General features: G+C 39.2%; 1 protein-coding gene across 1 annotated transcript; it reads right to left on the bottom strand.

Annotated features, from left to right (window-relative positions):
• Window positions 1-11,280, bottom strand: asl (argininosuccinate lyase). Its single transcript, XM_038709368.1, has 16 exons — window positions 11,094-11,280; window positions 6,987-7,181; window positions 5,741-5,824; window positions 5,105-5,161; window positions 4,896-4,993; window positions 4,714-4,791; window positions 4,495-4,572; window positions 4,352-4,404; window positions 4,148-4,210; window positions 3,907-4,021; window positions 2,629-2,713; window positions 2,123-2,182; window positions 1,926-2,009; window positions 1,281-1,361; window positions 624-730; window positions 1-423 (listed from the first exon to the last, which is right to left on the bottom strand). The coding sequence occupies exons 1-16, from the start codon at window positions 11,106-11,108 to the stop codon at window positions 279-281; spliced, it is 1,398 nt and encodes a 465-aa protein (XP_038565296.1). The 5' UTR covers window positions 11,109-11,280; the 3' UTR covers window positions 1-278.
• Window positions 11,281-11,369: the final 89 nt, after the last annotated feature.

Below are 11,369 nucleotides of genomic sequence, written 5' to 3'. Positions count from 1 at the left end.
TTTGAGTAACATTTCTTTATTTTGTCCCCTCATTTACACAGGTCAGGTCCTTTGTAACACTTGTGATCTGTGCAGGATCATTTAAAGCATCCCTAGGTCACATATCAACCAACTGACATGGCACACTTACTTTAAAAGAAGAGGGGGAGAATGAAAGGCAACATGGTTTTCAAAGTCATAAAAATATCACTTTGACCTAAATCTGACATTTCATACTTGGTAGTCTAAATGGTGGCAATAAACCTGATTCAAATTTTTAAGGTGAAATTCGGTCAAAGTCACTGAACCTGTTTCTTCACCCAGTTCCTCAGGTGTTCCACCTGTGCAGTAACGCTACTCTTGGCTGTGCCTCCAGGGGCGCTATACTGCTCCACACTGCTCCTGTAGTCCCACACTGAGGACACGTCACTTTCATACAGAGGGCTAAAATGACAGAACATAAGAGAAAAAGAGAGGGCATTGAGAAAACGGATGAAGAAGATACTAACAGAGGAAGTAAAATTCTACTAATGCTGTTCCCTGAAACAAAATGTTATGTTAAATGTTAAGGGCTTTTAGGTGTGTGTGTGTGTGTGTGTGTGTGTGTGTGTGTGTGTGTGTGAGAAAGAGAAGAAGACAGTCACCTGACAGCACTCAGGTCCTCCACAGTGAGTTGATTAAGGAGGATGTTTTTGGATTCAGCTGCGAACACAGCTTTACCAGAGATGCCATGGGCCTCTCTGAATGGCACCTGAAACACAGAATGACACAGGGTCACACTGTAACGATTAAAGACATGTAAAGCCATTAAATATACCAACACTATAATATTTTTGCTATTATCTTGTTTGTCTCTATGTGACATACAAAGTTTTTCATCCAGCAGTTTCCTATTCTCTGTGGTTCTTGTCAAATGGAGTCACCAGAAATTCAAAACAATGCAGCAATATAGCAAAGGAGTTTGTCACCCACTGTTTTAAAGCCAAAAAATAGAATTAAAAAAGGATTACAAAATAACTAAACAAATGCCAGACAGAAATTGCACATTATGTGTGTGGACAGCTGAAGCAAATTCATTCATGTTGAAAAATAGCTGATAGCTGTGTACCTGCCTGCTTTTCTGCCACTCCTAATTTACTGTAATCTTGATACTGCCACTTATTATTATATTATAATATTTACATTACTATATTTGATTAAACAAACATTGACTTTTAATTTCTTTTTGAAGTAAATTTCTTTAAAATGGCTTATTGGTATTGTTATCACAATTTGCATTTGGGAATATAAACACTACTCACCCCCTTCCTCACAAGGTAGTAGGCCAAATCAGTAGCCAACATGTCAGGACTGAGGGCCGCTTCCATCACACTCTGGTTAATCTGAAACAGGAGAAACATCAAAGGAAACAAGATCATTGTCATTTTGTCTTATGAGGCTTACAACATTATTTTGCATGAATCACTCAAACACACACACACACACACACACACACTTGTGTGTCACAATGTGCCATTTCCTATTTAGGCAGCAAGGGCTGCTAAATAATATTCTGCCTTTTCCACTTCTTACTAAAAGCACCTTCACGTAAATAAATGAAACTTGCAACCTTCACTTACATGTACAATATGCACAACTGAGGAAGATCTTTCATACACTGCAAACTGTATCAGCTTGTGTGGCCTGACATTAAATTAAATCATAATCATTGTAACTAGTTAAAACCATCTCCTCTTTTACAGTTTGTGTTTAAGAAAATGCTAATGATGACTTGCACTGGAAGATCATAACAAGGCTGCTAAAACCTCTAACATTTTTAAGAGTAAGATCAGAAAATATTGTGCAAAGTACAGTCAAAATTGTTATCTATACAATTTCAATCAACCACATCATACCAAGACCAAGCAGTTCCTTCAAAATAATTAACAATGACTTAAATCTCTGACCTTGAGAGTTGACATGACTCCAGTTGTCACCTGCAGCACAGCATGAACAGTATCATAGCAGTCAAACATGGCCTCCTTATCCTCCTGAAGAAGGTTGACAATGGCACAGACAGAAGGGCAAAAAAAGTTAAAAGTGAAAATATCCAGAAAAATGTCCTTCCGATGAAGTGAACGCACACAAAGATAAGCTTTTATACCTGCAGGTCTTTGTTGTAGGTGCTGGGCAGGCCCTTCAGTGTCATCATGAACCCTGCACACTGACATACAGACAAGGAAAAACATACGAAGTCATACAAATGACTAAAGAAAGCAGTAAAGTGTGTCAAAGCACAGCAATTCTTAATTTGGTGCTCTGCTTCTAAAAAGGTAAAAAGATTCACCCATAAAGCTTTGACCAGTAAAACTTGACTTTTATACTCTGGGCTGCCAGGGTTTGAGTCTGTAGCAAAACTAGTGATAAGTTTTTGGCACATGAGGGCGCTGATTTTCAGGAGAGCTTCCAGCAGATTTTCTGCAATAAATGCACTCTTAACATATCAATCCTCTTCTAATAAGTAAACGGGATTAATGGCACTAAGATATCACCACTTCATTTCACAAAGACATGTTAAAGAGCCTTTTCAGCATCATTAGTATTTTCACATTATGCATGTTTTTACATCATCTGACCAAAAAAAGGCTAATCTTTAATAGGAGGTCTTACACTGCCAAAGACACGACCTGCTTTACTCCTGATCAGCTCCAGACTGTCAGCATTCTTCTTCTGGGGCATCAGACTGCTGCCTGTGCTACACACACACACACAGCATAAAAGTATATGTGAGCAGAAACAAGGAACATTTATACACGCACAATTAATGTCTAGGCCTCATGAAATCAGCAGCAGTTCGTAGCAGTAACACAGATTTAAAATGAACCTCACAGGCTAGAGAGATCACTTTGATAACATGCAGTGTGAGGTAATTTAGTAAAATAAATACTAGATGTACTATTCCATCATCAAATAGAATAATGACTAATGAGCCTTAAAGGTTCAGTGTGTAATGTTAAGGAGGATCTATTGACAGAACTGCAGTATAATATACATCATAAAGACCTTACATAGTGAACCGTTGTGTTTTTATTACCACTGCCATGTTTCTACGGGATAAACGACTCTTCAGAGCATGTTTGTCACTACGTTGAATACGTTCGAAGACGAAGTAGAAGTAATAAAAGAAGTGAAATTTAGACCAATGGAGGCCCACACACATTATTTAGCAGAAGAGTCAACAGATCATGTCAGCCACTGTAGCTTCTCCTGTACGCTTGGAAAGGGAAGCGGTGAGTGATGGACTGATGGTGCATTCATGTGGTGTCGGAATAATCAGAATCTTTTTTTACTCCTCAAATCTTTATAGCAAAAGTAGAAATATATTGTATATGGGACATAAAGAAGTATATAGAACTTTGATTCGTTCAAAATAACGTATTGCATACACATATTTTGCAAACATATATTTTGTAATATGGTAAAAATGGTTATTTTGCCGTCTAGAACTAGATGTCTGTGTTGTTTATATTCTCTGATAATGCTAATCCAACACATCTTTGTAGTAGCATCCATGTTGATTCCACATTCTGACTTAAGAGCACAACAACGCACACTGAAGTCGGAAGAACGACTTTACAACTCAGTAAAGGAGCACATGAATGCATCGTGAGCCACTATTTGCAATTCGCAATCCTCACCACCAGATGCCACTAAAACTTACACACTGAAATATTTAATAAGGCATGCATGAAAGGGTGAGATCAGTAACTATTATAATTTGCCCAGACATTTTAAAATATTTACTATATTGAACTAATGAATTGCTGTAAGGCACAATGGATCTTTGTACAAAAGCCACAAAATAATGATTTAATCTAAAGGTTGTGCAGCCTTAAGTCGAACGTGCAAACAGTAATTTGGTGTCACATAATGAAAACACAAACTGACCTGTATGCGTCAGAGAGTGTGACGAAGGAGAACTCTTTTGTGCTGTACAGCATCAGGTCCTCAGCCATCTTACTGAGATGCGTCAAACACAACGAAGCCCAGAACAAAAACTCCACTGAAGAAAGATACACGCATGCAAACATAAAAAAAGAAGCTTTGAGAGACCATTTCATTGTAATGCATTTCCATTGTTCATACCAATTTATGTTGGACAGCTGACTGACATGTATGGCTTACGTACAAACAAAGTCCCTTTGGCCCGTGGCATCCATGCTGTTTAGACTGATACCATCAAACTCCAACTCTACAGATCCAGATGAGGAGAAATTATATAGTTTCAGTTTTTAAAAATATTTATTTTATAAATAAACCAGACATTGGTGAAAGACAGCTGTAACAAACGTGCTCTCAAATATTTTGGTAGGACAGTAATAAGTAGCCTGACCTTTCCGCAGCAGCTCCCTGTCAATATCAAATGGTGTTCCAGCGATTGCACCACTAAAAAAACAACAGGATTCATTCTTATTAACTGATCATGTCTGTGGGCGAAAATCATTGGCAGACAGCGAGAGTGAGTACACAGCGTACCTGCCCAAGGGTAGAACATTAACCCTTTTCTTGATCTCCTGAAGCCGGTCCACATCTCTGCTCAGAGCAACAGCATGACTGAGAGGTGGTTAAACCAGTTAGTGGGGACGGAGAAACACAAGATATAGATGTATAATTGTTATAATGATAATAATAATACATCTCATATAAAGGAGGTGGCAGATGTGCAAAATAGGTTTTGCTTTATAAAAAGGTCACCTTAGGATCCAGTGGCTCCATCTGATTGGCTGAGCTCTCTGCATGTGAGTGTAACCAGGAAACAGGATCTCAATTTCTCTGAGGTTCAGAAAGAAGTGACAAAAGACACCACAGAGCAACTTTATAAAAGCATAGTTACAAGTAGATATGTGTTTGCGTGTCCCAGTGTGTATCTGTCTTACGCTGCTGCCCGCTCCACCATGGTAGATATCAGCTGTCGGGCATTGTCCGTCAGGGTTGAGATGGCATCTCTCAGCCACAGCCTCATGTCAGTCACGACCTAGTCCACACACACACACAGCCACACACAGCCACACACAGTCAGCTAGTCCTTACAATGTAGTAATACATAATCTGCAACTCCAAATAGATATACAGTTTGAAGACAAACCTGGTCGTTTCTGCTCCTGCCAGTGTGCAGCTTCCCTGCAGGAGCACCAATTAGCTCCTGAAAAAAAAGTGCAATAAAAGGACTATAACATCGCTGATCACAGCCATCACCCATGACCAAAAGAATAAAAAACCCTAAAATTATCCAGAAGTTCCTGGTTGATTGTTCTCCCAAATGCTCCATGTTTAAGTTCACACTTAAAAACACAAGTGTTGTGTTATTCTATTTTTCCCCCTTTATGGTCAACAAATCTAATGAAAAGAGCAAAAGCATTAGCATTTCTATCAATATTTTATGACTCTCCTACATTTTCTGTTGCAATTATGTCAACAGAGAGTGCTTCTTTTTGCCACCAAGAGTCTCAGACTGTTATACCAGGTCATCATGGAAAAGATTCCTATGAGTGACACCCTTTGTTTTTAACAAGAAACTGAAGCCATGCTCAAGGACAATTCTCCATCTGAAATCTCGTGAGAGACGAGTTGTTGCAGGAAGTTTGTCTATATTTGAAAGCATTCTTATTTTACAGAGTTTTTCCACACCTGCCTAAAATCTTTGCACAGTACTGTATTATTATGGGATTCACGTCTTACTTACTCCTGCAGGGTTATGAGGAACAAACTAGCTCTCGCTCACCTTTAGCCTGCGCTCATTGGCAGTATGAATGTCTTCATCTCCAGGTTTGAGCACAAAAACACCTTTGGTCCACTCTTCAGAAATCTGGAGGGTAAAAAAAAAAAAAAAAAGGACCGTATCACTAAGTCGGCTAAATAAACACAGTGCAATGAAATAGTTTTGCTTTAGTACAGCTGTTGCAGCCTGACATTTTTCAGATCGCCAAATGAGGAGTGTACAAATAGTTGTTACTGTTGTAAATACAGTACATGGACCCACTGAATTCTAGGTAGCATTAGACAACAGTGTTAGTGTTTCTGTATTGTACTGGTTGCCCTGCTGTCACTTGCATTGACTAAGTAAAACATCAGGGAAGAGACGCCACCCTGAAAAAAGACCTGACTGTGGGAGGGGGATTACTGGAGCTGTTTGGCAGCTGACATCTGTCACATGATGATATTGTTCACGACACACACACACACACACACACACACACACACACACACACACAGGAATTCTGTGGCATGGCACATTTTCAGCTGTCATCTATTAACAGGCATCTACACGGACACACATGCCCACAATGCAGCAGGAGTGTATTTCCTTGCATGCAAGTATGAGAGAACTGTGATGAGAAATGTGTTGATTATTTTCTCAATTAATCAATTTGTTATTTGGTCTAAAAAATTTCAGAAAATGGTGTGAATCAGTGAATCAGTTCTCCCAAATCCAAAGATGGCGTCAAATGTTTTGTTTTGACCACAAGCCAAAGATATTCAGTTTACTGTCACAAAGGAGAGGAAACATTCCCACACAGGACACAAGGGACGCTTGGGTTGCCATTTTAATAACTGACCAGGGACAACAGATGAAAATGAGCCTATTCTGCTAACTCTGGCTCATTTACAGTTTCTTTGCTGTTAATGAACACTGTCCCTGTCAAAGATACAAAGAAATTAAATAAATGAAATTTAAGAAGCTGGAATCAGTTCCCAAATAATTACTTTTTTAGTAATTAATCGAATTTAATAGTTAGTCACTTAATCGTTGCAGCTCTAATCAGAAAGTTCATAATCATACAGCCTAGTCATTTCATGCTGAAGTGTGGACTTATGATGTAATGAACTTTTAGTTTATTTTCTGTGTGTGTGTGTGTGTGTGTGTGTGTGTGTGTGTGTGTGTGTGTGTGTGTGTGTGTGTGTGGTGTGTGTGTGTGTGTGTGTGTGTGTGTGTGTGTGTGTGTGTGTGTGTGTGTGTGTGTGTGTACCTGATCCAGCCCATGTACAATTTGATTCATCTCCTCGGTAGTGACCAGCTTAGCCTTTTCCAGAGCTTTCACGTAAGCCTTGCTTCCTCGGATGTCAGCATCCCACATCCTCTGGTCATAGGCGATGGACGCATTAAACTTCTCCATGATAGGATCAGTATCTCCCACGAAACGACCTCCCCAAAGTTTACTTCCCTGTCGGACAGAGGGACAGTAATGTGTGTTATTTACACCGCTACATTAATGTTAACGAAAAGACACGTAACAGGCATAATACAGGATCCTCGGTTTGACAGCTTGCGTCAGGGTCCAGCTGGGTGTTAAAACAACAGCACGAGCATGCAGATTGTCGGCTAAACATTAACCTTACCACCGCGGTGAAGTTAGTTTTAAGTTGGATATTCGACAGACATTCACCCAGGATCGTGACGGCTTTTTAGTCAGTTCACCCAGTGACGGTTGTATAAGTGCGGTTAGCTCACCTCTGATGGCTCGCTTTTAACCAACGGGGGTTAGCTTAGGGACCATCAATAAATTACAATTGTGAGAACAGTGTTATGGGAAAATCATTATTTATTTCAATAGCGTCCAAGTCATGTGACACAGGGACTTCAAACCAATGCTGAATTGTAGTACTAGACTAGGCAAATGAGACACACCCCTTCATATTTGATTTGAGTGCATTTTTTATTTTATATGAATATTTATTCATAATTTATGTAAAATAATGCCTTTTTTTCAATAGCTTCCAAGTCATGTGACACAGGGATTTCAAACCAATGCCGAATTGTAGTACTAGACTAGGCAAATGAGACACACCCCTTCATATTTGATTTGAGTACATATTAAAATTTATATTAATATTTATTCATAATTTATTGAAAAAAAGTGCTGTTTTTTTTCAATAGCTTCCAATTCATGTGACACAGGGATTTCAAACCAATGCCGAATTGTAGTACTATACTAGGCAAATGAGACACACCCCTTCATATTTGATTTGAGTGCATTTTTTATTTTATATGAATATTTATTCATAATTTATGTAAAATAATGCCTTTTTTTTTTCCATAGCTTCCAAGTCATGTGACACAGGGACTTCAAACCAATGCCGAATTGTAGTACTACACTAGGCAAATGAGACACACCCCTTCATATTTGATTTGAGTGCATTTTTTATTTTATATGAATATTTTTTATATTTTTTTCTTCAATAGATTCCATTTCAAATGATTCAGGGACTCAAAACCAATGCCGAATAGTACTACTACCTGTTACACATATTACACACCTCTTGTACAACTGCAGTTGTACCACACAGAGTCAGTCATTTTCTTCCACAGCATTGAGCAGATTTCAAAGAAACACTTTATTTACACAACGGACATTCCCAGTTTCCTTTCATTGCCTCTTCATATTGTGTGCTGTCCATTCCACACACTGAGCATGGAACCACCGTTCACAACCATCACACTGGACCTGTGGAATTAAAATAAATCTTTCGTAACATATTATATATATATATATATATATATATTTCAATGTCTGTTGCTTAGATGTAGAGCGGTTGTCCACTACATGGAAGATATATGCCCCCTCTGTATTTGCTCAGAAGGCTGTGCCATTGTTGTGTGAGTGTGTGTGAACGAGTATTAGTTTCTTTCTCATCAGCAGTTGGCACCTTGCATTTATATCTCTGCCATCGTTGTATGAATGTGTGTGTGAATGGGTACCAATAATCTTCTTAGCGGTTATAATCACCCACTGCGGAGCCCTCCTGTCCTGGGCCGTGCACATCCCATGCCAGGTGGTGAAGTTTCCAGTCAGGATGCTTTCTATGACTTCTCTATTAAGGTTGACAAGAATTTGGCAACTCCTCAGGTCAAGACTCTGCAGTCTACTTACATCTGAAGGACAGAGGACACTCGTTTGAGGACCACCAGGTGCACATTTTAGACAGAGAAGATGGATGGTTTGAAAGAGGTGTCAAGGAAGCCATCTACACCAGGGTTGAGAAGCCGTCATTGAACAGGGGAGGGGGTCTACGCCACCACTTATCCCCCACTTACAATGCTGTCCTTTCATCACTTCCCAGGAAACTCAACAAACGTAACCCATTGGCCCATTGGCCTCAGGTGAAGATACCAACGATGGTCGTTCAGTCTTGGCCACAGGTAGTCTCAACGACTGTAACGACTGTCGTCACACCAAGGAACACTAACGAACCAGCGGTATCGATGACCCGGGCCAACGACCCCACTGAGGTTAAATAGCTGAGTTTCCCTGCCAGTCAGTCAGAACTGAAGAAGTCCTTTGGATAAGGGACGAAACGTCTTCCAGTATCTTCAACCAAGTCCAGTTGCCCTTCATTTTAACCCTCGTTGGATACTTTATATAAGTAATAAATTAATTTCTAAAGGAAGCTTAAGAACTCTACATTCCCATGCCAAATTCTTGTCAACCTTAATAGAGAAGTCATAGAAAGCATCCTGACTGGAAACTTCACCACCTGGCATGGGATGTGCACGGCCCAGGACAGGAGGGCTCCGCAGTGGGTGATTATAACCGCTAAGAAGATTATTGGTACCCATTCACACACACATTCATACAACGATGGCAGAGATATAAATGCAAGGTGCCAACTGCTGATGAGAAAGAAACTAATACTCGTTCACACACACTCACACAACAATGGCACAGCCTTCTGAGCAAATACAGAGGGGGCATATATCTTCCATGTAGTGGACAACCGCTCTACATCTAAGCAACAGACATTGAAATATATATATATATATATATATGTTACGAAAGATTTATTTTAATTCCACAGGTCCAGTGTGATGGTTGTGAACGGTGGTTCCATGCTCAGTGTGTGGAATGGACAGCACACAATATGAAGAGGCAATGGAAGGAAACTGGGAATGTCCGTTGTGTAAATAAAGTGTTTCTTTGAAATCTGCTCAATGCTGTGGAAGAAAATGACTGACTCTGTGTGGTACAACTGCAGTTGTACAAGAGGTGTGTAATATGTGTAACAGGTAGTAGTACTATTCGGCATTGGTTTTGAGTCCCTGAATCATTTGAAATGGAATCTATTGAAGAAAAAAATATAAAAAAATATTCATATAAAATAAAAAATGCACTCAAATCAAATATGAAGGGGTGTGTCTCATTTGCCTAGTATAGTACTACAATTCGGCATTGGTTTGAAGTCCCTGTGTCACATGACTTGGACGCTATTGAAAAAAAAAAGGCATTATTTTACATAAATTATGAATAAATATTCATATAAAATAAAAAATGCACTCAAATCAAATATGAAGGGGTGTGTCTCATTTGCCTAGTATAGTACTACAATTCGGCATTGGTTTGAAGTCCCTGTGTCACATGACTTGGAAGCTATTGAAAAAAAACAGCACTTTTTTCAATAAATTATGAATAAATATTCATATAAAATAAAAAATGCACTCAAATCAAATATGAAGGGGTGTGTCTCATTTGTCTAGTATAGTACTACAATTCGGCATTGGTTTGAAGTCCCTGTGTCACATGACTTGGACGCTATTGAAAAAAAAAAGGCATTATTTTACATAAATTATGAATAAATATTCATATAAAATAAAAAATGCACTCAAATCAAATATGAAGGGGTGTGTCTCATTTGCCTAGTATAGTACTACAATTCGGCATTGGTTTGAAGTCCCTGTGTCACATGACTTGGAAGCTATTGAAAAAAAACAGCACTTTTTTCAATAAATTATGAATAAATATTCATATAAAATAAAAAATGCACTCAAATCAAATATGAAGGGGTGTGTCTCATTTGTCTAGTATAGTACTACAATTCGGCATTGGTTTGAAGTCCCTGTGTCACATGACTTGGAAGCTATTGAAATAAATAATGATTTTCCCATAACACTGTTCTCACAATTGTAATTTATTGATGGTCCCTAAGTTAACCCCCGTTGGTTAAAAGCGAGCCATCAGAGGTGAGCTAACCGCACTTATACAACCGTCACTGGGTGAACTGACTAAAAAGCCGTCACTGGATCCTGGGCGAATGTCTGTCGAATATCCAACTTAAAACTAATTTCACCGCGGTAACCTTACCTCTGTACTGGCCATGTTTATGGACGACGGCTGTTGTAGAGGTGTCGTCTGGTGAAATGTTTTGGCAGAAGGGATGTTGAATGTCAACCGGAAGAACTCAATGAGCTTCAAGTCGTCTTGCAATAACCTTGCTGCTTGTACTGAATATGTGTCTGTCTCTTTACAAGACCGAAGACGTTTCACGCGTAACGGGTACGGGACGGTTACTGTGCCGGGTTCCGACCATAGATTATATAAGGTTCCGGGCTAAGATTGTATGGTTCCGACGCAACACAG

This window comes from Micropterus salmoides, unplaced genomic scaffold, assembly GCF_014851395.1.
Source record: "Micropterus salmoides isolate LMB-PRFRI ecotype aquatic unplaced genomic scaffold, ASM1485139v1 Ms_hic_scaffold_9, whole genome shotgun sequence".
NCBI classification, from domain to species: Eukaryota; Metazoa; Chordata; class Actinopteri; order Centrarchiformes; family Centrarchidae; genus Micropterus; species Micropterus salmoides.
Note: the sequence above shows the minus strand (reverse complement) of the source record. Positions and strands in the feature narration are given on the sequence as shown.

Bases quoted from the DNA above. Each gene is read 5' to 3' on its own strand.
- asl (XM_038709368.1), bottom strand. The intron at 4,573-4,713 runs GTGACCTTTTTA...ACCACCTCTCAG, and splicing joins TGGAGCCACTGGATCCTAAG to TCATGCTGTTGCTCTGAGCA. The intron at 424-623 runs GTGACTGTCTTC...CTGTCATTTTAG, and splicing joins GAGGACCTGAGTGCTGTCAG to CCCTCTGTATGAAAGTGACG.